The sequence below is a fragment of the Neurospora tetrasperma genome (assembly GCF_000213175.1).
Source record: "Neurospora tetrasperma FGSC 2508 unplaced genomic scaffold NEUTE1scaffold_81, whole genome shotgun sequence".
NCBI lineage: Eukaryota > Fungi > Ascomycota > Sordariomycetes > Sordariales > Sordariaceae > Neurospora > Neurospora tetrasperma.
In genome coordinates this window covers 7,559,039-7,585,972 of record NW_009799179.1, presented here as the reverse complement: position 1 = coordinate 7,585,972, position 26,934 = coordinate 7,559,039, and the positions used below count along the sequence as shown (strand labels likewise).

General features: G+C 51.8%; 9 protein-coding genes across 9 annotated transcripts; 4 read left to right on the top strand and 5 right to left on the bottom strand.

Moving 5' to 3' along the window:
- Positions 1–1,914: 1,914 nt before the first annotated feature.
- Positions 1,915–5,098, bottom strand: NEUTE1DRAFT_126605 (uncharacterized protein; the record flags this gene model as incomplete). The annotated part of the gene is made up of 4 exons (XM_009858576.1): positions 1,915–1,957; positions 2,035–2,176; positions 2,932–3,960; positions 4,030–5,098. 4 exons carry the CDS (start codon positions 5,096–5,098, stop codon positions 1,915–1,917), a joined length of 2,283 nt encoding a protein of 760 aa, XP_009856878.1.
- Positions 5,099–6,846: 1,748 nt separating this feature from the next.
- Positions 6,847–8,521, bottom strand: NEUTE1DRAFT_126604 (uncharacterized protein; the record flags this gene model as incomplete). The annotated part of the gene is made up of 2 exons (XM_009858575.1): positions 6,847–8,338; positions 8,410–8,521. 2 exons carry the CDS (start codon positions 8,519–8,521, stop codon positions 7,074–7,076), a joined length of 1,377 nt encoding a protein of 458 aa, XP_009856877.1.
- Positions 8,522–9,242: 721 nt separating this feature from the next.
- Positions 9,243–11,057, bottom strand: NEUTE1DRAFT_92393 (uncharacterized protein; the record flags this gene model as incomplete). Its single annotated transcript, XM_009858574.1, has 2 exons — positions 9,243–10,604; positions 10,683–11,057. 2 exons carry the CDS (start codon positions 10,704–10,706, stop codon positions 9,453–9,455), a joined length of 1,176 nt encoding a protein of 391 aa, XP_009856876.1.
- A 1,462-nt stretch (positions 11,058–12,519) lies between these two features.
- On the top strand, positions 12,520–16,136 carry NEUTE1DRAFT_115098 (uncharacterized protein; the record flags this gene model as incomplete). The annotated part of the gene is made up of 5 exons (XM_009858573.1): positions 12,520–12,528; positions 12,584–13,136; positions 13,195–15,057; positions 15,844–16,018; positions 16,085–16,136. The coding sequence occupies 5 exons, from the start codon at positions 12,520–12,522 to the stop codon at positions 16,134–16,136; spliced, it is 2,652 nt and encodes an 883-aa protein (XP_009856875.1).
- Positions 16,137–16,414: 278 nt separating this feature from the next.
- NEUTE1DRAFT_115097 (uncharacterized protein) lies at positions 16,415–17,257 on the bottom strand (the record flags this gene model as incomplete). Its single annotated transcript, XM_009858572.1, has 3 exons — positions 16,415–16,854; positions 16,894–17,141; positions 17,205–17,257. The coding sequence occupies 3 exons, from the start codon at positions 17,255–17,257 to the stop codon at positions 16,415–16,417; spliced, it is 741 nt and encodes a 246-aa protein (XP_009856874.1).
- A 777-nt stretch (positions 17,258–18,034) lies between these two features.
- Positions 18,035–18,642, top strand: NEUTE1DRAFT_106182 (uncharacterized protein; the record flags this gene model as incomplete). The annotated part of the gene is made up of 2 exons (XM_009858571.1): positions 18,035–18,078; positions 18,135–18,642. 2 exons carry the CDS (start codon positions 18,035–18,037, stop codon positions 18,640–18,642), a joined length of 552 nt encoding a protein of 183 aa, XP_009856873.1.
- A 1,320-nt stretch (positions 18,643–19,962) lies between these two features.
- Positions 19,963–20,794, top strand: NEUTE1DRAFT_53577 (uncharacterized protein; the record flags this gene model as incomplete). The annotated part of the gene is made up of 2 exons (XM_009858569.1): positions 19,963–20,300; positions 20,365–20,794. The coding sequence occupies 2 exons, from the start codon at positions 19,963–19,965 to the stop codon at positions 20,792–20,794; spliced, it is 768 nt and encodes a 255-aa protein (XP_009856871.1).
- Positions 20,795–22,328: 1,534 nt separating this feature from the next.
- NEUTE1DRAFT_115094 (uncharacterized protein) lies at positions 22,329–23,485 on the top strand (the record flags this gene model as incomplete). Its single annotated transcript, XM_009858568.1, has 2 exons — positions 22,329–22,455; positions 22,557–23,485. 2 exons carry the CDS (start codon positions 22,329–22,331, stop codon positions 23,483–23,485), a joined length of 1,056 nt encoding a protein of 351 aa, XP_009856870.1.
- A 1,996-nt stretch (positions 23,486–25,481) lies between these two features.
- Positions 25,482–26,491, bottom strand: NEUTE1DRAFT_106180 (uncharacterized protein; the record flags this gene model as incomplete). The annotated part of the gene is made up of 2 exons (XM_009858567.1): positions 25,482–26,364; positions 26,415–26,491. The coding sequence occupies 2 exons, from the start codon at positions 26,489–26,491 to the stop codon at positions 25,482–25,484; spliced, it is 960 nt and encodes a 319-aa protein (XP_009856869.1).
- Between the last annotated feature and the right edge of the window lie 443 nt (positions 26,492–26,934).

Genomic DNA, 26,934 nt, shown 5'->3' with positions numbered 1-26,934 from the left:
AGTGAGTGACGACTGGGCCCCGGCATTGGCTTCCGAGTGCTGGGAGATCCTGCTGGCCTACATACGGTACACGTGTAGATAAGAGCGGAGGCGGAAAAGTGGTCGGTCGGTCTAGAAAAAGAGGGAAAAGGCCGCATGGGAATAAAAGAAACAGACGGCTTCGTGAAAAGTCTGTAAAAAGCCTACCGCGTAACCGCAGTGCGCAGCAAAAGCTGACAACCCGTCTGAGAAAGGTCAACCAGACTCAACAGGATCTAGGATCCTCCGATATGGGGGAAAATGGAAAAGGGCGCAAAGTCAACAGAGTACTTAAAACAAACAGACAATGCAACGACACAAGCTGAACCTGGCAAGCTGGTGATATGGTCAAATCCGTTTAGAACTTGGCGACCCTCTTTAGTCTTTCACTACTTCCGTCAGAGTTCGGCTTCTAGATGCGTTCTAAACCGTTGTTGCTTGGTGGAAATACCAAGAGGCACTTGTTGCCCGGTTGCTCAAACCCAAAATGACATCACAGACGGGCTTCGACCCATTGACATATTTGACAGCCCTCGGATTTCGGAAAGTCAAAATTCGTCCCAACTCATTGCCGGTTTTCCATGATAAGCAACCAACCTCCTTGTAAGAAGGAACAAGGTGATATCGGACGGGCGAGTCCCGAGGCTTAGTTGTGTGCGGCGTGTGCGTGACGTGCGCCCGTGCCGTTCCTTGCGCTGTTAGGTCTTACCGTTGCCTGCCGCTGGTAATTACAACGTCTTCCTCTTGTACCCACTCAAAGATGGATCCCTCCAACCTCGTTGGCGTTGCTTGGGATGCAAGCGATGACGTCTCAAGTCCTGGTTAGACGGAAACATAACAAACCCCTGAAAACCCTTACTATTCATTCAGTCAGACAGGTAGGTGACTATCATCCTCAGCACTGCCGGAGTTTCGTTGCTTCAAGGCGTAATATTTCCATTCGCGTCGCCTCTTATTTGTGTTGCTGCGGAACGAAATCCAGATCAATTAGATTATCATGACATCTGTTTAGCTTGTAAATTCTGTTACCCGCACTACAAGCCCTAGTAGTCTCGGCCGAAATCTTTCGTGTTGTAGTCGAGGTGAAATACAAATCAACTTTTGCTACAAAACATAACAAAACAGAGGCACCAGGCAAGTCACCAAACACATCAAAACCACGGAACCACACTCACCACAAGAACCGCAGCACATGCGTCTACACTCGCCCCTCACCCCTCTCACCTTCCTCCTCACCCTATCTCTCCTCCCATCATGCGCCCTCTCTCGTTCAATAATCCGCCACATGTCCATAATACGTATCAGACCCGGCGGCACAACCCACAAAGATTGGTACTGGCCCGTCGACACCTTTGGTTTTCTGATTCCCCCCAAGACAAGATGGAAACGAGCTACACTCGCCGGGGGCAATGTCCCCGACATCCCGACGGAACCTGCCCAACGGAGGACTGGTGGCCAAATATTTCCGAGGAGGCTCGGTATTAATGGTTGCGCTCGCGGTATCTTGATAGAGACTATCTTAGCGATGAAGGCGACGGCAACGGTGGTTCTGACTACTATCACTATTTCTTGCAGCCCTGGTATAGACGCTGCGATCTCTTTGCGGTGATATTGAGGGTGATATGAACTGGGTGACTGGACGTTATCGAAAGGCTCGTTGAAGAAGAGGCGGGGCTAGTTAGTGATGGTAATGCTGCTCTAGTGAACACGCCGCCGCCACGCGCTGGATAGCCATCCATGGAAGGCGATGACCAGAAGTTCTAGTATGATTCGCTGTCAAAAGTCGCATGGCGGAAAGATGGATACAGTCAGGTTCCATGTAGAAGATCTGGGTGTTCCGCCATTTTTTTTCTGGTCCAAGGCTTTCGAGGGAAGACTCTGGTGAAAGTCGGGCGGCTATGGATGAGGAAGCCAGGGAAGAAGCGGAGAGTTATGCTTACTACAACGTTAGCAAATCTCCACCTGAAAGCACATTTAAGAGGGTTCGGTTGAAGCGGCAGAAAACCTGCTCGACACCGGGTGGGCGAGAGAAGAAGAGCTGCCGTGGAAGGGCTTGAAATAAGACGATGTGAGACATTTCGAGGAAAGAAGGGCGAAAGGAAGGGGTTGATGAGATACTGTAGCTTCTGGGAAACCAGTATTTGGTGCATCCTGGGACCTTCGACGTCGAATCACGGCCGAAGTTCGGATTCAAAGAAGGTGCTGGTTGAGCTGTTGTCCTGGTCTCGTAATCGCGCTATTCGGGAGTAAGTTTTGACGAACAGGAGCTTTCCTATGTTCGCCCACTAACAGCGCTGTCTGATTATGAGATCGGCATTGTGAAGCAAGACGTCGCATGCGAGTTGTGTCAGAGCAACTGAACGACGATGGAGCGATAATTCACTACCAATCCGACCTTTCCCCGTGGAACTTGGCAGACATCCAGTCCCTGAACAAGATACATGTCACAGGGGCCACAGAGATGTGAAAAGAGCAAGTCAAAGAACTCGAAAGACCAAAGGAAGAGAGAGGGGGTGACTAGGGGGGAAAAAGGAAAAGAAAAGATAACAGAAAGAGGGAATGTCGTTATATAATATCATCTCGCAAATACTTTCTCTGTAAACACGCTCAATCGAAAAGTTAAACAGCATACTGAGTGATGACAAACCAAGAACATTCAGTCTCATCGATGAGTAACAGACTTAAAAACCGAAATGCAGATCAGGGAACGTACGGTGCCCTTGCAACCGAACGTCCATCAACGACTGTTTGACATTTCAAATTGGACCAGCAATAGATATCCAAATGCAGATGAAACTCCTAGGAAACGCTCACTCATGATCCGATCGTAGTCTCGCCGACGCGCCGATATATGCGTCAAAACCTTCTACCACCCACTGACTACACTGCTTTGATAATCTGCAGTCAACATACTCCTCGGCTCCCCACTGTTGCCCCAACCCTCATAATCAGATGTCACATTCTCGTCGAGCTTGGAAGGCAACCGATCCCTGTTCCTCCAAGTGTGGAACAATGGCGACATGCTTCTCGAAGGTGGAGTCAACGGGAACTCGTAAGCTCCTGTGGTGCTCCACCTCGATGGCGGTCTGGAAGGTGGACCAGAATGCGTAGGCGTAGTAGGAGATAAATTCAAAGCCATCAGATCTGCGTTGATGGTATCTGCCATGGGCCGCGGTTCCTGGCTGCCGTACACGGGAGATGAGCCACGCGAATAGTCGGGCTCGCGTCCGGCAGTTTCAGCCTCTTTCGCTAGAGGAAATTTGGAAGCAAGTTCAAGCGCCATACTAGGCTTTTCACCTTCGACATTTTCGAGTTCCAACATCATCATCGGCTCGTTGTTAGATTCTGGTTTCACATCACCCGCACTTCCAAGGTGGAGGGAAGAATAAGGAGACTCCCAGTCCTCCGGACGAGCTCTCCATACTTCACAGAGATCAGTAGCAGTGGACGTTCGAGCTTCATTGTTCAAGGCGTTGAGGCTGGCCTTGCTGAGGACTGTCTTCACCCTTGGGCCTCTGGACTCCTTAGGCTCCCGAGACTTCCGTGATCTTGGGTACTCATCAACCTCGGGCTCAACGTCAGAGCTTAGATTAGGAGGGGTAGGGGCGCGAGGTGGTGAAGGCGCACGTGGAGGGCTTGGTCGAATGATCCGGTGGGTGACGGGATCAAATCGTGGGTCGTTGATAAAGTCATAGTCGCTATCTTCCGTGCTGTCGTAGTTACGTCCATGAGAGGACTGGTCGCCATCTGGGTGAAGTGCTGGTGCGCGCATGGGCCAGGTTGACGAGTATTGGAGTGAGGGTCGCTGCCCACCTCTCGTTGAGCCCCTTCGAGCCATACTTTTGGGTACATCTCTCGCTGACGATTCGTATCGCGAGCGGCCTATAGTGGATTCAGTACGCTTCGACATTGTGCTTTCCTGCTCAGAATCCGAAAGATGATCTACATTCATGAGTCGGTTAGCCCGGCTGAAAAAAACAGACACCGACTTATTCAACTATTCCGGCTTACCAACAAAGCGGCGTGGCTCAGCAAGCTCAGAATACCTTCTCGGATGATCCTGAGGCATGGCAGTTGACATCGCAGTTTGTCTCGAACGTCTGGACGACACGGATGAACCGCCTTCTGGTCGGCGCTTCTCGGTAACGGGGGTACCAGTTTGGTAACGACTCGAGACAGATGACACACGATCTTCGATATCTCGAGAGAACCTCGTTGTATCAGAGATTAGAGAGCCGCCTCGGGAGCGACTAGACACGGTTGAGCCGCCACGGTCCTCCAGTTCCCGTGATATTCTCCTAGTGTCCGATCTTGAGGTCCCGCGCTGAGGATGCCTCGAATTGGAACGCGGGCGTCCTTCCATATCCCGGGTAAGTCTTCTTATTTCGGAGATTGAAGGGCCACGATGGTGACTAGTTGAAACAGGTACCACAGGATCTTCCATCTCTCGTGACAACCTCGTTGAGTCGGTGATGGTTCTAGCCCGTGAACGAGCAGAAATTGTTGATGATGGCTTTTCCATGTCGCGAGAAGACCTCTTGGAGTCAGTTGTCGAGAACCGTCGATCGCGGGCCTTGTAATCCCGTACAGGTGTCACTGGTTGGCTTGGCTCATCCGGGTACTCTTCGATGTATGGATCCACCGTCCGCTTGGGGGCTCTACCCTTTTTGTTGACTTGGGGTTCCGCCTCTCTTGATCTTGATCTTCTGGGCCTTTCCGTGGTCATGGAGGCCTGTCGCGTGTGATGACATGCATAAGAGCGTGAGTGTTTGTCCTCGTGGTTAAACCTCATGCCGTAATCGTTTTCAGAATCCAGAGTGTCGTCGACAGACAGTTCCACCACGGCTTCAGCACCGCAGCCACAATGCATTCTGCCACGAAGCTTACTCCTTGGTGACCTCCTTCTGTGGGGACTTGGCTCCTTGAAAGCTTTTCTTCCACTTCTCGCTACATCCGGACGTCTCCTATGGCTACCAAGACGATCATGCGCATGGTACTCAAGGTCATTGGTGAGATAGCTGACATCGCTATCCACAGAGTCGTACTCAGTAGTGACGGTGGTCTCTGCGTATCTGTCCATGTTGACCTTCCTGTGTGGTTAGGGCTACTAATGACGAGTGAGCTGAATGTTCGGGATATAAATATATATATATATATTTATATAAACGCTAGAGCTGTGGTAGACATACCCGAGGTAACGAAGAAGATTTCGAGAGGACGTTAAGTCGCCAGTGCTGTCGACGCCTGAATGGCAATCAGTCAGACAGCTGTAGACATCATGGCGCCAAGTAGCTGACGGCTCAAAGTGAAGAAAGTCTAGCGAAGAAGGGGAGGAGCAGAAACAAGGGATTTGGATCGATGGGTAGTTGCCGTACGACAATGGAAACAGTAACACCGCTGGAGACTGGAAGTAGACTACTAGCAAGGAAGCCTTACAACTTGAAGAGAGTGTTGGAGGAAGAGAAGGAGACTCAGGCAAGAAGTAGCGAGGTTGTGTTGCATGAGTGAGTGCCGATGGTGACGAGAAGGAGGACAATTTGGATGAAGGCACTTGAAGAAGAAAGAGGGAGGAAGCTTGGGGAGCTTGAGGCAAAAGATGGAAGTCAAGGAGAGGCAGGGGTAGCTTCCAGCTTTGGGTACTGTCCACTGCTGCTCCTTCCTTGTGATGATATCGAATTGGGAATGCAGATGGCAGGTGCCATTCAGGACGGGGACCTGCTCCATGTTGGTGGGAAGGAATGGAGGGGACGCTTCTGATTCGCGTTTTCCTTCGGCATGCAAGCTTAGGTAACAAGGGGAAGTACCGCGGTACCGTTCAAGTCGCAGTTGGGAAGGAATCGGGATGGGAGATTTTGCAGAACCGTGGGACTGGCTGACGTGGTGAAACGATACAGGCCCAGTGAGGCCCTCACAAAGTGGTCAAAGTTTCTGGTTTCAGGTAATGACAGAGCGGCAGCTTGCGACAGGTCAGCTACTCCCGCTTTCCAGCTCCAACATGCAATGAAGCGAGCCAGATCGACCCCTCTGTGCCCCCTCCTCCAACCAATGTCCAATGTAAACAAAGCCCCCTCCCTCCTTCTTAACTGCAAGTACCTGTTCGGAGGTGCCGTGCGTGGGACCTGTTTCTACGTGGATCGGATCGGGCCCTTTTCTTCTTCGTTCTCTCTGAAGCCCAAAGATAACCTTTGAAAAAATAGGGCCAGTCTGTATCGAAAAGCAGAGCTGCAAAGGAAACAACACGGCATGCGGAGTCGCGGTACAGTGCATGTGCTGATCCAGGGTCGATGATGTTGATCAAGCGTCCAGAGCGAAACAGCGATTCCTTCGCGGCCTCGAATATTGTCGAATCGGTTGTTGGATTGGGGTCATCATCCGACAAATCGAGCGAGGGGGCGATTGCCGCGATTCTCGAGACTTATTAACAGTGAAGAATTTAAAAGGAATGACCCAAAGGTCATGCGGCATCATCACTCCCCGCTTTCAGGAACCCCTCTTACCACCTTGGCTAACTCGTTCCGTCCAAGAGAGGAGGCTCATCAACCAACGTGATGATAACCTCTCGGCGTCTCGCACAGTCGCATCATGTTTGGAAAAGAGTTTAGTGTGGGGGGGCTTCATGCAGCTGCATCTTTCCAAACAGGGTATATCGGATCTTAACTCAAATAGTGTGGCACAAACCGCTATCTACGTTAGTGCTTGATAGTACCCAGCGCACCATTTGCCAACGTCAGCCAAAGTCCTCTCCTCTCACCATCAACCATGGATGTGACGATAAGCCTCAGCTCACGAAAGAATGCCTGTCCTCCGCTTATTCACCTGACCATATCCGCAGAGAGTGCCATACTCACGAGTTTGCATGATTTCCAAGTACTATCTTTGATTATTGTCGTCCTACCAAGGTCAAGAAACATTACGGATCAGCCGCAAGAGTCTCGAATTCGACACAGTTGACAGCTACAAGCTATGTGATCGTTGATCCCCAAAATGCCTTGAACCCTTTCCCTGACTATGTACAACTTACATCACTCCCCGCCAGGGACCCTGCACCCACTACCCTAGGTAGACGAACACTTGCTACTTCCTACAACGACTTTGCGATAATCCCTCGGGGAGGAATCCCTCGACGACCCAGATCCAAATGCAGAAAGCGGCGGAGGCCCAAACCTCCCAGGTGGACTCGATGGTAAAATCCAGCGGTCCTCTTCTTCTAGACGAATACGCGGCGATAATTCAATCTCAGAAGCAGAAACGTGCCGGACACCCCGTAGAGGTAAGCTCCGGATCGGAAGGCTTAGCGACGATCGTTGTCCTCCATTTCTCCGTAATGTTGAGGATGAGGCGGAGGCAGAGGCTGAGGCAGATGATCCAATCTGGGAGATAGAATCCCCCGGCGTGATCTCTCCGGTCCTAATTCGAGGGTTATGCGATAGCCTACTAGCACTGATTCGTAAGGATGCCGACGGCGGCGGCGGCGGCGAGGTGTGCAAGTCCAACAGACGCACGGTGTTTATACTGCTGCTGCTTTCATTGGAGACAACTGATGATGAGTCGGGAAATCCAGCGGGATCAGTGATGATTTGGGAGCCATTACGGTTGTGGTCTGGCCAACCCCTGGGAGAGAAAGGGAAAAGTCGAGCTTGGTTCAACCGGTTAGTAGTAGCTCCAGTAGTGCTACCAGTTCTGCCACCAGCTCTGCTACCGGTAGTACCACCACTCATCTCAGAACCGAGACCAGAGTCGGAACCGGAAGCAAAAGAACCCGAACCCATCGAAGGCGCAGGCAACAACAGCCGCTCCCCACCATACGCTCTGGAACGACTAGGTCTAGAACTACTCGAACGCCACGATGATCTTGAACACGGAGCCGGACTTGCCGAAGTCAAAGCCAAACTTAGAGGACCAGGACCGGGAGCGGGACCAGGGCAACTAGGCCCCGAAATTGCGCCCCTTCTCGTTCTCAAATATTTCTTCAGATTCGGAGAAGCTCCTCCTCCAGTCCCCCCCGACTCAGAGGATACCTCCGATATACTAATCGATGACGCAGGCTTCGAATGACGGCTTGCCCCCGCCCTCGTCGCCGTCTTGGACGCCACAGTGGAAAAGTCCGAACAGGAACTGGAACTGCAGTTGTGAATAGGGGATCGCGGGCCCATGACGGCAGAAGCAGAAACAGGGTTAAGAAGTATGTCCCTGTCCCTGTCCTTGTCCATGTTCCCGTGTCTGGGTCCCGTGGCTGTCGTTCTCGATGTGGTCGTTGTGGTCGTTGTGGTAGTTTGGACAACTTGCTGCTCTTGATGGCGGCTTTCCACATGGCGGTCTCCTTGTGTGGAGTTTGGTACTCGCCGATTGTAAGCCGGGAGAATTGTTGGATGATAGTGTGATAATGTCCACCCCCACTACAGCCACCACTACTGGAACTACCCCCATTGGGGCGGGGACGTAAGGGGAGGGTGAAGGTTGAGAGTGAGTAAGGGTTTGTGACGTCTTGGGGAAAGGGTGTCATGGTTGCGGTGTGGGTTGTTGACGTGGGCTGTCTGCATGGAGGTGAGATGGTGGGTGAGAGACTTGGTATGAAGTTGAAGAGAGGTTGAAGAGAAGTTGATAAGAAGTTGAAGAGAAGTTGAAGAGAGGTTGAAGAGAGGTCGAAAAGAGGTTAGGTTGAGAAAAAGTGTCGTGTCACTTTGCCGACGATACTTGTGCAGATTAAAAAGATCAATGTGCTGGATCATCAACAAGTAGGTTGCGAGAGTGTGGACTTTTAAATAGTTAAGTAATTAGGCTTTGTGAAAACCAACCCTCCTCGTGTTTTTTGTGTCTCAGGTGACAGGTGAGTATCTTTTCAATCCATATGGAAACAATCTAATCTAAGGAATGGGCTGGGATAGACGAGTTAACAACCAGAATCCTCATGAAATTCCCCAGTGACAACAAGTGTGCAAAGCGCAGGCTGCATGTGGCTGCATATCAAAGAAACCCATTTTAACCAAAATATCTCTGGTCACACCAATTCATATGTGACAAGTCTCGCGTCAGAACTATTCACAAACTACCAGTAGGTAGCGAGTAGCTTCCATTCTATTCGCGGTGTTAAACTTGTAGATATTGTGCAGACAAAGGCAAAGACGTCACTTGGGCTTCGGACATTCAAAGGCACCGATTTTCTTTTGGTCCAAAGAATAGAGTTTATGAACGAGAAAGGGCAGAAAGGCAAGCCCCAAACCCATGCCAATTGTAAAGCAGTTTCGATTCTCCGTTAGACTCCAGCCCCAGATGCTTTTACGGAACGAATACCAGATAGCGCGGTATCAACGCAACACCTGCTAAAAAAACAGCTTACAACCCAATCATACCGCCCAGCGATGGATGAACGGAAACCAAAATGACACAAAAGAAAAGTGTGCAGCGCGCAGTCCTCCTACACGATAGGTAACCTTTCACTTGCTGCCCTCCGTCTTGAGCCTCTTTTCCGGACGCTCCTGCACCTTGTCGCTCTCCGCAGCCTCGCTACGATCCACCAACTCCTCATCAGCAAACTCCTCCCCGAAACTGCCCAAGCTAGTCGCATCGTCACCGGACTGAGAGTGGACAAGAGATTCTTCACTTCTACCTCCACCAATCACTTCCCTCACGATCCTCTTTCCCTCGTCCATCTCGCCGTTGACAGCCCCGCAGGACATACACTTCCACTTGCCAATCTCAGACAGGCTCTTCGTCCCGGGAGGGGCCTGTCCGTTGACCAGCCGGCACTTCTTGCAGATGAGGACAATCCTGTTCTTGGCCGCGGTCTCGTCCTCGCCGATGAGCGTGTCGAGAATGCGGTCGTACCAGTGTGATTCCGTGGGCGCCGCCATGGCGGCCGCGGCGAGTGGGTATTGGGCGTGCGGTGGAGCGGGGGACGCGCGAGGGTTGGTTTCAAAAGCGTTCGGGGCGAACTCGGCGGACAGCTCCGGGCCGTGAGGAGGCATAGGCGAGGGAGCTAATTGTTGGCCACGGGGAGGAGCACCGGGTTGCGGCATGTTGGGACCGACGGCGCCGGGGCGCTGGATGTTGGCAGTGGGAGGCGGCGCGATGTGGATGCGGTTTGCGTGTCTGCCCTGAGATTTCTTGGACCTTTGGGCGCCATCCTCGTCGTTGTCATCGTCGCCACCCTTCTTACTGGCACGCCTCCTGATCTTGTTCTCCGGTCCGCCGTACTTCTCGAGCAGTTCGAGGGTGGAGTCGTACCGGGTCGCGTCCTTGAGTTTCTGAATGGTCTTGGCTCGTTCGGTCTGGAGGTACTCAAGTTTCGCATTGAGGCCGTTGATCCGGTAGTCGAAGAACATGGTCGATAAAGTGCGAACGAGGTAGATGATCACGGGGCCGCCGGCCATTCCTGTCCATTCCTGTGGACCCATGTTTTTCCATCCGATGACGAGAAGCGCAACGATGGCGTAGACGAGGTAGGCGAAACCGAGATAAAGGGTCGCAAGGCCCTTTACTCGTCGCGCGGTCGATCGGACATTATCGAGTCTGGTCTGCGTGACTGTGATCCTTCCTGAGAGGGCCGAAAGTGCCTTTTCGAACGAAGCTGGAGAGGAGTCCTCCTTCTATTGACCTTGGTGTCAGCTGGGCTCTGGGCATGAACCTTTACCCCTCTTGCAGGCTGGGTGAGTCGGGCGGCATACCTTCCATGGCCATAGGGAAACCATGTTGATGGCTTGCTGAGGTATAATGCTTTGGCGGACTAATCAGGTCGCCGTCTGTTGTCGCGGGGATATCGTGTATTTCCAAGAAGGGGACGAGGGGTGGTCAAGATAAAGAAGGGCTCGGATCTGTCGCAGAGAGGATCGCTACCCAGTAGGGTTCTTTGATGGAGGAAGAGCTCGCTGCAGTTAATTACGGGTAGCTCCCCGAATGAAGATTGGCCAGGGATGGCGAAGGGCAAAAGATGGTGAAAGTCAATAGGAGAAAAAGAAGGCTGAGAATGGAAGATATCAAGGTTTGGATATGGCCTCGGTGGCCTGTTCGTAGCAGCGTCCCAGAGCCACCGTCATCAAGATGGATGTTGTGGACAAATCGTAGATCGTGGACAACGGAGACGTCGACACTCTGCCCGCCATGGACAGCTGGAGATGGCCAGAGCTACGTAGGGCCTAGGCAGGGTGGAGGAAGAAGGGTCGCGTGCACGGTGACGTCTGCTACGGACACGCTTACAACGTTAGTGCTGGCTACCTAGATACGTAGCGATCACTGCTTGGGCTGTCGTATTGTGTTAGTGGAGTGCACACTGAATGCGACCTCTTGAAACGTTCGGTACTCGGCAGCCCTGACTTTGGGCACAACTCATCGTGAAACTCAAGCCATGTGGCTCGTGTTGGGCTTTTGGGCGAAGAATTTAAGTAGACGTTGCTGTCTTTGGTTTATCCATTGTGGGATCTTGATCGATCATCAAGTTCACTCAGCCAGTGCCTGACCACCCCCATCCCCAAACTGATGGACCGTTGGAGACGTGGCACGTGCGATATCTTCTTCTTTGTTTACAAACAGGCAGCTTCCAACAGCCTTTCGACTCTTCGTAGACGTATAAAGGATGGCCATCTGTGGACAACGGTAGCCAATTTGACAGCCAGTGTTATCGTCGAATAACAACACCATCTCACCATATCCATTGTGAGGCTCGATAAATGCAAGTCATTGCAACTTGGCCTGATCTCCGGTTGATCCCCCCAGCTATTTTGGGGGATTCCAGAAAAGCAAAACCCCCGTTGTTCCGATCTTCAGTTCTTGACAGGCACCGTCCGCAGCAGGGGGCCCCAGTCAAAGCATCTGGGCTGCCAAGCCATTTAGAATGAAGCGGACCCAGCTGCCAAGACTTGCACCTGAATGCCCGGCCCGAGCTCTCGATGACGGACTGCCCCCGGCTTGCCTGCCGCTGCCTTGAGCTTCCCCTGACAGGAGGGGAGGGACGGCTTGGCGATCGCCTTAAACCGGGGGTTGCTACACTAAAGTACACTTCTCGCTACAGTGGCATCACAGGCCACACACCCAGTCCATTTCGACTTCTTGTCCTTCCTTGAACCCAAACGACTTTGTTCCGGAACATCATGGTACAGTCCAGGTACTAACATGCCGACCTGACCCAAACTCTGACCACCATCATACCTGACCCCTTATCATCTTCTTTATTACTGTTACACACAGACGGGAGCTGTAGCCCAATGCTCTCGGGCGCATTCTAACACCCAAACAGTCTGCCCTCAGGTACCTGTGTCTTTACTGTCCATTTAAACTGCTGTCACTTGTTTGCGAGTGCATTGGCAGCTCCTGAAGTCTTTCATATCCCCTCCTCACGCTTTGACCTGCCACGAAGCAGACATCCGCGAGTATTGATTGCCAGTAACGTGCCAGTGCGCCTCCGCGCCTCCTTACCTAGTAATCCAACTTGAGCTTGACGCGGATCGATTCCTACGGCAGCTGCGCCTAGCCTCGTGGCTTTGCGATTTTGGATAGAACAAAGGCGCCATGTTGCAGGTACGCGTATCACCTCCCTTCTTGACTAGCTACACCACTGGTATGGCCTCGACAGGTTCTAAGCATGCCGTGGTTATCACAGAGAATCAAGGGTGCCATCGACCGCACCATTGCGGAAGAGCAGGCTAGGGCGAGAGCAGCCCTCGAAGGCGGTGCTCCTGGCAGTTCTCACGTACGAAACTCGAGCTCGTTGTCGCGGACCTCGAGTGCTGCCGGGACACAAGCGTCCAGGAGACCTCGGCCTTCGAACAATCTAAGCCAAGACATGTCCGCCGATGGAACCGTCACCACTTCCGACCCTGCCGTCTTCGAAGCCGCCTTCGTGATCGATGATACAGACGAGAGCAACACCCCAACCCGTATCGGCACACCTGTCTCGACAGACAAGGAAGGAAAGGGCAAGGATACTGAAAAGCCGGCCAGCAATACCGAACCTGTCAAAGAAGGGACGGACCCGCTACAGAATGGAGACAGGTCAAGCGTCAACAAGTTTACCGCAGGGCAGACAGTAAGATCGGGGACAACCACACCTTCTACCACCGCTGAGCTCTCGCCAGAGATCCGGGTAAGGTTGAGGAAGTTGGATAAGCTGGAAAAGACATACCCAGGTCCGTGCTCCTTTGATACTGCAGCAGTGCAGAACGCATGCGCTAACCAGTTTGGCAGAGCTTCTGCGATCTTACCGGATTGCCCACGGCCGTGCAACTTCCATCGAACCGTTCGAAAAGGCACTCAGAGAAAATACCCCCTTGACTTCGATTAAGGATCCCGAAGCATTGATCGAGTACCTAAATCAGCTGAACCTGAAGGGCGACATGGTTATGGATGAGCTCAAGCGCGTATCCGGCGAGAAAGACAGCTTCAAGAAGAAGGCAGAGGAAGCCGATAAGGAGGCTGCTGCGCTGAGAGAGGAGATCGCTGCTCTCAAGGCTGCACAAGCCGAAGCTGCCGCAGCGAAGGACGCCAAGGATGCAGAGACTAGTGCCGAGAAGACTCCGGATGAGAAGACCGACGACAAGCAGGAGGCACCCGAAGTCAAGAGCGACGAGAATAAGGAAATCCAGGAGCTACAGACTGCGCTAAAGACCAAAACTGCCGAGGTCGAAAAGTTGCAGAATGAGGTCAAGACACTGAAGGAAGAGCTGGTGACGGCCAAAGACCATAGCGCCGGTCTCGCCGAGAGCCTTGAAAGGGCTAGTAGCGAACTCAGTGAAGCTAGAGATGCTGCGGCAGTCAAGGCTTCGATTGAGACGCAGCTTGAAGCCAGGAAGGCTGAGATTGAATCCTTGACGGAGCGTCTGACAAAGACGCAGTCGCAGCTCAAGGAGGTTGAGACCGAATTGCAGAAGGAGAAGGAAGAAGGCTCTGCGGGACTAAAGGAAAAGGCTGCCAAGCTTGCTGTGTCGGAGTCTAAGGCCGAGGAGCTTCAGTCTGAACTTACCAAGGTTACCGAAGCCAAGTCCACTCTAGACGCCAAGATTGAAGGCTTGACTTCGGAGATTGAGACTCTCAAGAAGGCCAAGGCTGAAGATGAGGCCAAGATTGACGTGTTGGAGAAGAAGATCAAGTCCACCCCTACGCTCACTACTGCCCCTGCTGCCGCCGTCACTACAGCACCACCCACGCCGTCTACCCCTACGCAACCCGCATCCTTAAACAAGAAGAAGAACAACAAAAAGAAGAAGAAGGGTGGGGCTTCGGTGACGCCAGCAGCTACTGCTCCAGAGCCTACCGCCACCGAGGATCAGCCACCCATGTCACCCGCTGAAGGTCCTGCGACGGCAGAGCTCACGGCAGAGCTCCAGGCCGAGCAGGCTCGCTTGAAGGAAGAGCTTGCCCGCTTGCAAGAAGAGCTCGCTGACAAGGATCAGCGTATCGAGCGTCTTGCCAAGCAACGCAAGACTGAAGAGGACCTCCGTGAGGAGATTGAGAACTTGCAAGACAGTCTCAAGGAGATCGGTTTCGAGCATGTCGAAACCAAGCAACGTCTGAAGGAGCTGGAGCAGGAGAAGAAGGAGCTGAAGGCCCGGATTGATGAGCTTGAAAAGGAGGTGGAGGCAGCCGCTTCAGCCGCTCAAACCAATACCAAGCTTCAGTCAGAGCACGAATCGCTCCGTCAAGAATTTGACGACCTCAAGCAAAAGTCGCAGACTCTCCAGTCTGACCTTGCCGCCGCCCAGCAGCTCGCCCAAAGCAGGTACAAGGATCTCACTGACCTGCGCGAGGTTCTGCAAAAGGCTCAACCTGAGCTCAAGTCACTACGGCAGGAGGCTGCCACGCTCAAGACGGTGCGCGAGGAACTTGCGGCGCGGAACGCGGACCTTCGCAATCTCGAGAAGCGCGAGAAAGACTTGAAGGCTGATCTTGTCCGTGCCCAGCGTCTCGCCGCTGATCGTGATGGTGAGATCAAGGCTCTCCACGACAAGGTTGGTCAGGAGACAAACGCACGTCTCAAGCTCGAGGATGAGAAGCGGGTTCTTGGTCGGGACCTTCGCAGGTCTGAGGCAGAGAAGATTGAGATTGCCGCACGTGAAGAGAAGACCGCCCGGGAACTGCAGCGCGTGCAAGAGGAAGCTAACAAGCTTCGCCCGCGCATCCGCGAGCTGGAGGAAGAGGTCAATCGTCTTAGAAAGGAGGGTGACATGATGCGGGAGGAAGTTCAACTCAAGAGCAGCCAATATACTAGCGCGCAGAACCTGCTCGGCAGCATGCGCGACCAGACAGCCGAGCTGAGCATCCAGTTGAAGGAGGCACAGGATCAATGCGAGAGCTTGGATGAGGAACTGGCCGAGACGAGGAAGATGCTCAGCGAGCGCACCCGCGAGGCTGAAACGATGCGTCGTCTTCTTCAGGATGTGGATGAGCGTGCGGACAGCAAGGTGCGTGACATGCGCGCCAAGATGGAGGCAGCGGTGGAAGAGAGAGATCGTATCGAGGAGGAGACCAGCGCGCTGGCTCGCCGCAAGTCTCGAGAGACGGAGGAGCTCAAGCAAAAGGTACGTGATCTTGAGAGAGAGGTGAAGAGCTTGGCAAGCGAGAAGGACGAACTCGAGCACAGGGAGAAGGAGTGGAAGAAGCGCAGGGATGAGCTGGAGAGCGTCGAAGAGAGATCCAATGCTGAAGTCGAGGAGATGCGGCAAACGGTGTCGAACCTTAGGAGTACCCTCGACGCTAGCGAACTCCTTGTCCGGGAAACGGAGAAGAAAAACGCTGAGCTCAGAAGAGCCGTGGATGATTACCGGCTCAGATACGACAAGGTGCAGAAGGAACTCAAGACGGTACAGACCAAGCTGGCAAGCATGACCAGTCTGGCAGGTAGTGGAAGCAGGGGCTCCGTGGACTCGGCGAGGTCAAACTCGATCGCGTCTGCGAACGCCACACCCGATGCCATGTACTTGAAGACCATCTTGCTGCAGTTCCTGGAGCAGAAGGATAACAGGTTACGCGCACAGCTGGTGCCGGTATTGGGCAAGTTGTTGAATTTTGACAAGTAAGTTACCTTTCCTGTCTCATGTCGATACCCGGTCTTGACGATACTAACAACTTGCTTTTACAGGACGGATGAGCAAAAGTGGCTTACCGCGGTTCAGCATATCACCATCAAATAGTCGGTGGTAAGGACATTCAATAGTAATCAGTAGTGTCCCTGGATAATATAAAAAGGAATAATCGTCTCCTCTTCAAAGAACTGAATCACACAAAGCATCGATCTCATCCAACACATTCCATTTGTTGCCTAAAATATGCCCCCTTCCCACTATGATTCCTTCTTCTGTACTTCTCCCGGACTTCCTACATTTCTACATCCCGAAATTTCCCTTTCTTCCTTACCTAGAGGCAGATACCTCTAGCCATGCCACACATTGCGCCCATCTGCCCCGTCTCCTTACCAGAACCCACCACTCCAATCGGACTCTCCATCAGAAAACCATCCGTCATCCCTGCCGCTCGAACGCCCATGACGGGAATGTGACGGAATGTTCCAATCTTCCCCAAAAGAGTCTTGGTGACTCCTGCCACTACCACCACCACGCTCTCTCGATCCGCCGGCGAAACCCAAATCAAAAGGGCTCACATAGCGAAAGGGTATCTCGCGCCGACTCTCGTGACCTGAAATGCCACGCTCCATCGGCGCTCTCGGGTCTCCTCTGCGCATGTCGTCGTCACGGTGACGTGAAGGAGGACTTGGTCCTGAATCGTGGCCATAGTCACGGTCATGGGGGCGGTGTCGGCCAGAGCTGCTTGAGCCGCCGGGAGCGTAGTAGCGCTGTTCGTCCCGGTGGGTAGAAGAAGAAGAAGGGCCGCCGTGACCGTGGTGGCGATCATCTCAAGGAGCAAGGGAAGCACGGGATGACTGAGATCTACCACCGCCTTGGCTGTAACCGCGGTCGGAGTCACCCTCGTAGCCATCGTCGTAGCCATCGTAGTTGTAGCCACGGCTACTGCCACCGCTAGGGGCTCTACCAGGGGCTCTGCCGGATGAGCGGCGGTAGAAGTCGCCGCCGTCATCGTCGTCGTCGGAGCTGTAGCCGAGGTACTCATCTGCGGGGAAGGAGCGGGCCCTACTATCGCCGCCGTGACCGGGGCCGCCGCCGCCAGCGGGCTGGGGGGTTCTGCTGGGGGTGTCGTAGCGTGACGACGCTGAATCTTGATAGTTGGCTGGGTCAGCGAGTTACTCGTAGAGGTCTGGCAGATGGGTGGAAAGGCTTACGTCTTGACCGGGAATCATTAGGTGCAGCTACCTAGCGCCCGGAGGGGCGGTAGCGGGAGCCTGAGTAGGACATATTGACCTGCGTTCTTGTTCTGGTTGTGAGGTTCCTGCGCGATTCTATAAGTTTGGTGGATGGGGTCTGTTGAGTTTTGTGGAAGATTTTCCTGAAGGGAAGAGTTTGAGGATGGTGTGCTTTTATATGGTTTATCCGCTACTCGAAAAAAATTTGGGAGACTGTGAAGGGTATTCATTGTGAATTGTCCAGATCGTTTGACGTAGATATCTCCGGTTGATTCCAAGGTGGTCATCGAGTGTTTGCTGGCTCAGTAACTGGTTCGGCGATAGGCTGCGCCGCATACTGAATTATCAAGACCGAAGGAAAGCCTACATAATAGCTCCCCCGATATTTTCTTCACCCGATTCACAATGAATGGCTGGCTGAAGGGACGGGTCAGGAGCAAGGTGAAGTTACCGGACCACAAACGGCTCGTGAAGCCTGATTCCGTTGGGAAGAACTATGGACAAGCATCTTGGTCACCCGCCCGGTGATTAACCTTGCGAAGTGGTCTTCATATTCGTCATTACTAAGTGTCTATTTAAGTTTCAGGAACTCCTCAGCAAAGCCGTGATTTTGGAACCAGTCAAAGAAAGCCCACCATCAGTGGAAGCACCTATTTGCAGTAGATCTGAAGGTATTGACAGCATATAGTCTCAGTCATGGGCTCTCGCAGACAGCCATCCCCCAATCCTTACTGGGGTGAATTTGATCCTCCCTGGCCGAACCCAGATCAAGAAATGCTTCGCCGGGCACGCATGCCGCATAGCAGCGTGCCAGGATGGTAAGTGTTGATATAATTCCCACCAAAAAAAGACCCCGAACCTGACATGTATGTAGGCAAGAACGCACCCGTCCTTGGACCGAAGAACCCGACCTCTATCGCTCGCGAGAAGCTCAACGGCCTCAGGGGCGCTCCCCTGAAAGATACCGTCCCCTTCGCTCTCGGCCACTCGAAACCAATTTTGATCGTTATGGTTCTTCAGGGTTTGACGAGAGAAGAAGACAACTATCACCGTCACCAGCTCCTATTTCGAGAGCGTACCGAAGACCAGGGTCAAGAGCCGCGACCAACGATGATGTTAGATCTCGTGGTTATTATCGTGGGGACAAGGAAATGGACAGAAGAATGGAGAGGGAGATCGAGAGGGAGAGGGAGAGGGAGATCGAGAGGGCCAGGGAAAGGGAAAGACGCCAGATAGAAGCTTCACGGGAGAGAAAGAGAAGGGAGAAGGATTATGAGAGGGGACGTCGGGGTGGATCTTCCGGCGGCGGCGATGGCGGTGGTCGGAGGAGGAGTCGGGCTTCACGATTGTGGGACGGATTGGAGAAGCTTTTCGATTGGTAGAGGGTGGTAGACAAAGGAATCAATTGGATGTTAAGGATGTCATGGAGGAAGGAATATTTTCGATAGTAGGGTCATGGGGAGTGTTGATCGCGGAAGTGTTGGGTTGAAATAGACAGCAGAGGGTAGGAATAATTAGAATCACAGGCACCTACATCCGCGCGCTGGTGCTTTAACAGACGTATGCACTTTGACTTTGGCGGTTTTTTCTTTTTTGTTTTAACTCTTTTTTTTCATTCTTTCTCATTATTTATTTTTTTATTTTTCACGCGCTAACCTGGGAAAAGAAACTCCCGCTGGAATGAGATGAGGCACTAACGAAGTCGCGACAAAATCTAGATGAGCTAGGATAAGATGCTAACATTACGCTAATTCTCCTCAACCTTCCTCTTCTGTTGACGCGGCCTTGGCAAGTCAAGTTTTTGAAATCCCGATGCAGATACTTTGGCAAGACCAGACATCATATGCACCAATTTTTTGGGTAACAGACAAGAGCGTCATTATCCGCACTACCGGGACCGCGCGATTAGTGTTGGGTGGCCATGCTGCTCGCGTATGGAACCAACAGACGAACCCTTTGTCTTTGGCCCAGCGTTTCACGGGCCATTTCTACAAACACACCCCATGGCGGTTGATGCACCAATCGAGCTCTATGAAGCACTCAATTAAAGCATTGAGCTGATATCCTCAAGATCCTAGCTTGCCGTCAGCCCTCGCCCACGGATCGGGGATCGCGTCGGATGTTAAATCAGGCAGTACATGATACACTTGGCGATAAATAACGACCTTCGGTTCTTGAGGAAGGCGATCAACACGGTGAGATACAACAGAGTGTTCGGTAAGTTTTCTATTAGTTCTACCCTCGTTCCGTTTGGAAGTCAATACTGATCATGCTCGAATACCTCCTGACCCTGGATGAGATAGCTAGCCGCCGAACGCCTCGATTTCGAGCAGCTTCAGTTTTCAAATAGCATATCACCAAAGACATGGTTGGCTTATAGGCGCTTACTGAGTCTTTGTGAAAGTGATGAATAGGCCTTCTGATCGATTTAGTTCACTGTCTCGACATGAATGTTCGAGGAGTGTCTCGTGACGATGCCCACCCATTGCTGCTTCTGAAGGCCCTCGTGGAAGTATAAGAACAACGACTTCTGACGCTGACGACTATCTGAGCTGCCATTCAAGACATACCACCAAAAACATCAGTAACTTTACTCATTACTTCCCTTTATGATTTCCCGTTTTTTTGTTCTTCCTTACCGACCATCCGCAAGTTTATTATAAACAAGCAACGCCCAGTACAGCCAGGAAACAGTACTCAGGATGAACGGAAACAACCAGTTACGTCATGAATTTTCTAGTAGGGGTCAACTAGTTTTACGAAACAACCATTCAGAAATGCAAAAGTATGATGCTGGTCAAGTCCATAGACGTAGTCGCCAGGACCTCCACGAACATGAGAGAAACCAGCAAAGGCCATCCCAAAGCCAAACTTCATCCAACTCTACTGCTCCTCCCGAAATGGAATGGGTTATATATGGATCTGGTGACTATGACGACCATTCCCCGTGCAACATGGAAGACGAGGACGGATCTTCTTACGAGTACCCACACGATATCGAGAGCATGAACGACGAGCGGAAAACGAGCGGCGATGTTGAGTATGTCACAAGCTGTGAATTGAACAAGTATAAAGTAGAAGCTGACTAAAGAAAATAATCTCAGTCGGAAAAACGGCTCTTATGGCCCGGCGGCAGCACGACCCTGCGGAGATGCGGCTAGTGTTGCAAACACGGAGCTCCTGATAGCAATGCCCGATGAACTATCGAGTTGCGACATTGCAAAGTATGACGAGAAGCAACGCCAGAGGTTCACAAAGAACAACAAGCCAGCCGCGTCACCGTCAAGCCCAAGCGAAGAACCTATCTCCCCAACCAATAGCACTCACAGCGGGCAATTCGAAACGCTACATGGCACGCCATGGAAGTCGAGGACACATGGCCCTGGAACCGAGGTCAGAGTACCCTACAGAATCCTCCGGGGAGCCACATACCAGGTAGATGATCGTTATGACAGAGTCGACCATTGGCGACCAAGACGTGAACGTCCTTTGGGAAGCATCCCCGGACCTTTTGTTGAGCCAAGATATGAGTAGGTTGTCTATCTCAATGCTGTCACCTCTTCTCACTAACTTGTACTTGAGGCCCAGAACCCACGATGACGCATCACGTATCCATAGCGGTGTTCGATACGTACGAGGGTCGAATGGTTCCAGTCTTAGGAACAACGGTCAAAGATAAACATCTCTTGGACATACTGGTAGGCTCAACGGAAGGCAAGGAATGGGTCGTGTGCTGTTGGCAGCGACAAAGAGTGGGAGCGTTGTCTCCATCGACGCGAGAAGCTCTGAATTTCCTCATTTCACCGATCATGCGGGCTCGGATCGGATGAATATTTTGCAGAAAGGATTGTCGATGCCTACCTCTATGTATCATGATGGAAAATGGATCTGATGGGCAAGGCGCATTGGTTGAGACAGATGATGTTGGATTATGGTGGCTCGAGTGTCTTTCCTTGCTACGCGGTAGGGTCAGTTGGAAGGGAGATCATGGGAATTGTAGACGGGTGTCACTGCGCCAGGTCGCAGTGTTGGTTCCAAATAAGCAGTAGAAACGAAATTTCTTTTATATGACCTTAAGGAATTAAGATGAACGGCGTGGTGACAAAACCATGAGTGTCAAGTGTCAACATATTCCAGGGAGTGTGACTACTAGACACTTGCACCATCACAGTCGACCTGTGTTATGGTCCGACTTCCATGCGACCCAATCTCTTTGTTCACCGCCGCCAGATCTTGAGAGACTCCAGACTACTGATTAAGGATACTGTGAAAATTCGACCAGGTTCAAAAACTGCGAGGGGCGCACGTAGTGAGCAACACCCTAATGGCGATGAAGAAGAGAGAACCCAGCGAATTTACTCCAAGTAACCCCTTACCGACCGTAAGAAAAGGAAATATGCGGCAGCCAAGAAGTCGAAGCCGAAGCCGTCACCGTCCATCGCTTAGAGAGGAGAGGATTCCCCATGAGTCTTTGCAACACATGCCCTTGTGTGATGAAGCTTATAATGGGCGCAGCAGTAAGAGTCGATGAGTCAAGCCTCTGGAGATGTCAGGGTTTGACGAGAAACGGATTTTATAGCGGGAGCAGAATATGTTTCAAACAGGGATGTCGCTCGTTGACGACGGTTTGAAAAAGGGTATATTCAGTTCTTTACCCACTTGTTGGGGCGGTGAGAGTAAGTAGCCGGATATGTATGAAAACATGTTCTCTCCAAAAAAACAAAAAAAGAAAAGAATTCTTATTTCGAGAAAAGATTTCCATAACTGTTCCAACTTATGAAGATAAGGTTCAGTAATAGATAATGGTGGTTATAGATACTCGTTAGGTCCTGGGAACAGTTCTTGTGCGCATGGCAATCCAGATTGATGATTCTCATGGTCTCGATCTAGCGTCACTTCAAAGACGCGAGGGTTTGATGAGTCGTCAAACACTTTGCGACAGAACTGATTGATCAAGGTAATCCTTAGTCTCTGTTCATGATGGACTCAACAATTTCCATGAGCCATAGCAGGAAAAACGAAGTGGTAAAGGTAATGCGTGAGTGAAAAGCATGGACACTCGTCCGAAATGCGAAGCCGCAAACCTACGATCAATGCTTTGCCTTCCGATAGAAGCCTGAACAACCAGCTTCGAGAGAATGACTATCGAGGCACTACGCTTCTCTCTCTCTCGCAAAACATAAAAAGGGATGGGTGTAAGCCTACCAGGACATGACGCTGTATTCCTGGACAACACGAAACAGCTCTGGCGAATCTCTAGGCCACCAACCCAAACTATACCCAATACTGACTTCAGCTCCAAATTTCACGCCAATGTCGAGACGCTTCGCTTATTCGGGTTTCACCTTTCCCAGCCGTGACCGTGACTGGGATGGGTACCAATCCTCTCCTGACCCGTACTACAGAAACACCAGGGCCGAGTCCCCATATAGCCCTACCCGACGGACAGTAGGCTACCGTCAATCCTCGAGTGCCTTCTATTCTCAGCAACCGAGACGTCCCGCTGATGGGACCCACGGCCAATCATCCTTCATCGACAGTCCTACAAGACCGCGCGGCTCAAGGAGAACCCTCGACGACTCGGATTATGATGCCGACTATTCCGACCAGTGGAGCGGCAGTGCTGCAAGGGGTCCTGCGCGATTCGGTGGCTATGGCTTCAACGCAACGCTGCGAGGATCGAATCTGCACGGTCGTTCTAGGGTTCAAACACCGCCGGCACCATTCACATACGACAACTCGGAGGCTCGCCGCTCAGAAAGCGGTTCCGATTATAGCGGCGACGTGATATATGCCCGCCACGGCCGCAGTCCGATTCGTAGGGGGTATTCGCCGTCACCAATTCGAACGCAGGGATCGTTCTGGAGCAGTCCGGGTCGCGATCGGGGATGGAGTCGGTCGGCTCGGGTGTTTAGACCGCCTTCTCCTGTCCGGAGGAGCTGGATATCGTCGCCTCCCCCGCGCCAACAGAACAACTCATCCGGCCGTCGGTCGTACGGATACGATGACAGCCTTGGAAGTAGACGCTCTGGGACTTGGAGAGGCTCTAGTCCCTCCCCACCGCGGAGTAACACAGGCAGGAACCAGGGAGGTATTCGGTTTACCAGTTACGCGAGCGATGATATTCCAATTCGGTCGCCTCGATCACCAGATTCTCGCGCTGGAAGTGGGTGGTCAGAATATTTTCAGTCGGCAGAGTCGAGTCCGTACCGCGGGTACTGGTGAAGACTTGATGTCGCGATTGCTGCCATCGTTCGCCAAGAGATATTACTGTGGTCTTGTGACCTGCGATGATCTGGTGTGAAGGAGGGTGTAGGAAGACTGTTGACTGGATTGGGTCAGAGGAGTCGGGTTGTGGCCAAGGCAGGTCACGCCATCGAGCATTGTTGACTGTTTGCGAAGAGCATGCACATTTTGGGTTTTCATTCGTTAGAACAAAGCTAGGATTCAAGAAAAATCGATGTGTTGATGACAAGTCACTAGTGCAAAGTGCAATATGAGAAAACCGTAATTTGAAACGAAGGAACGTTGAAAGTGGTTGCGACGAGGGGAGTCACGTTTATAGTGGGGCACCCATCGGGCAAGCTTATCAGGGAGATAAGAAAGCCGATGAGACGCCGATAAGATAAGATTGTTGCATGACATCATAGCACAGCTTATCGGTTCTGTAGGCATTCTGAATGCCCTCACTTTGCCCCAGAAGTAAACAAACATACCGACGGTAAGTACCGAACTAAGTACAAGGTATTCTCCAACATCCAGGGATAATCAGAATTGTAGAATTTTGGGAGTGTCGCCAGCATCCGGCGATTCATAAACGAGTGACCGACTTGAGTTTGAGGGGCAGAACAATCGGAATCCAGCCATCAAGCAGCGTGTGCGGCACCGGCGCTGGAAGATAGAGAGAATGCGTGTATGCTGTTACTTTCTACATCATACTGGACACGGTAGGCCCAGAACAAACGTCTTTCTGCACTCCAAAGTAACATGTGCGACCTTTTTCCCGGAGCATGAAGACCGTCTGATCATTCTAGTCATGCGTTATGGACCCACGGAAATGTTGAATTCCAGTTAGCGGTCAAGGTGAGTCGACCCTTGGAGGATGATTGTAATGTTGACTGTTTCTAGTCTGTCTCTGTACCACGGGAATAGCTTCATCTCTTCGCATTACTTCAATTCAAAAGGTGCATACCAGACCACTTTCGCCCTAAACCCAAAAGTGCGATGCAGACATCGTTCGAAATTGCAAAAGAAAGGGAAAAGTCCAAGGATTACATCGAAACTGTCTTCAGCAAGAATCGATGACGGTAAAACTGGCAAAAAGCTTAGGCGCCCAGGTAAGCTTGTGGAACGAACCACAATGCTCCAGCTGCGCCCTACGAAAACTGTACCTTGGACACCGCGTGCCCAGCAATGTTTTCATCAACGGAACCACTGCGACATAAGACCACAGAGCCCGCTGTGGTATTGGTGTCTGGTACCCGACCTTATATTGGGCCTGCCGGTTTCTCTCAGCCGGGTGCTTGTGGCAGCTGGCAGGGCATGTTAGGGGCTGTGCTCCTTCCTTAACCACCAACGCCCCAGTGCGTGACGCGTACAGCGCCAGATGAGGGGGAGGCGCACTCAGGTTCGAAGGTCCAGATGACACAGAGAGGATGCCAGCAGCGGCTTACAAGTAGATAACAGGCTATCTGGGACACTGGAGCCTACTACCGGTAGTGTCTGCCCCACAAGGGAAGTGAAGGATTGCAACATGCCTCGTGGTCATCTAGAAGCTGAAGGTTTTCAGGCAGAAGATGGTGGTTTGGAGCCTCTGAGACCCCATTACTGCATCGACGTCGCAAGCCGAATAAAATTGGAAGGAAAGCAAGAAGACTACGAATTACTCCGGCTCGTGGGGCTTCCTCACAAACATGATCAAGTAAGGGATGATTAGGTTGTCAAGCTAGAACATCAAGGAACTGCAAAGCTCTATAATTTTGGATACAAACTTCATTTCAGCATCGTTCATGTTATCCCTCTTTTGTCTCTTCAGATTTGGGAAAGGCACTCTGCTGGATGATTCTGCTCAAGAAACCGAAGCTCATGTTCCTCGCGCGTCTTCCCGTCTGGTTGCAACAATCTCCAGCGTGGCCAAGTTTCGACCTCACGCAATCGCCCCTTTCCTTCCACTCGTTGTTTCTGAAGCCCCGTTCTTTTCCAGTTCGGTCCCCATTTCTCATTAAGATTGTCCTATGTAGTCCTCATCCCAGACACCATGAACACCTCTCGGCACCCACCTCGTTCCCCTCCTGTCAGGCCGCGTCGGAACATACGATCCTCTCCGCAGCTTTCCTGGATCCCCGGAACCACTTGCCAAAACCTCTGTTGAAATTCGTGCCACGTCAACCGCCTGCGCCTTCCCCTTTCCCTTCCACTTCATCTTTGTGCTCAATTCATTGCCATTCACATGGGCAGCATCATGGTCATTTTTCTCATTCCTTCTTTTCACATACCTCTCTCCATCCACTATAGCACCTACTCCGTCCCCCAACCGCCGCAGCGATGCGGGTACCTCGTTCCTTCCCCGCCGACTCCAGCGCTCCGTGTCCACTTCCTGGGATGGATGATCACTTCGAAACAAAGGCAGAACGCCCGTTGGCACGAAAATAGGTGGAGGAGGCCCCTTCCACTTCCGTACCCCGCTCCGTTTTCCCCGTCCCGAAAATCGATCCAAATTTCTCTCGATATCAAAGTCAGAATCGGACTCAGACTCGGGTGGAATTGGCGGGACCCAATCCATACCGGTTCTGAGAGTCTCAAAGACTATCTTTACCACCACCTTGATCCCGCTTGCTAGGTTGACCATTGCTTTGGTGAAGACGGGAGGAAGGCAGAGGCAAAGATACTGGTCGTTGTCATAGAGGCATGGGAAGAAGCTGACTATCCTTTTTCCTCGTTGAGAGGTGGTTGGTTGGTAATCACGATTGTTCGGCAGATATGGGTAGGTGGTGGGATGCCGTATGTGGCCTGGAGGTAGTGATGGGAATGGTGATGGTGGTGAAGAGAGGTACTGTGACGGTGTGCGTACACCGCTTTCTATTTCTAGCTCGCCATTTCCAGGGCTCGAGTCATTGTTATGTCGATTATTGTTAAGAGAGCTGGAGTAGATGACAGGGATTGGTGATTATGGAGGCGTGCAGAAGGATTGTTCGGAAGAGCCTGGGGAGGAGGAGGAGGAGGAACCACCATCCTGGCCGAATGGTTGAAATTCCATACTGGGGATATTTTTCCAATGGTGGTTTAATCGACAGAAGAAAGCAGGCGTTTGTTCGTTTTCCGTTGGTTATAATATCAAGAAAGTCGTCCTAGAAATTCCCTTGTTTGACTCTTATGCGCGGGATTACCAGTTGAGACACTCCTGTATAGAAAACCCTTCTGCTCAATGTATTGACCTTCAACTTCATTTGGGATCGCTACTCCGGATCATCTTTCAATCTCCTGTGATTCAATCGAATATTATCGCATTGGGATGGATAATATGAACAATTTGAACATATGATGCATGATGGTGATGAGACCGCCAGAAATGCACATCTCGAAACAGTCACATGGACGGACAATATCAGGTACGTACAGACTAGCTGTCATTTTCTAAACTGTAACTACTCCATTCAAGAGCCATCGAAGATTTC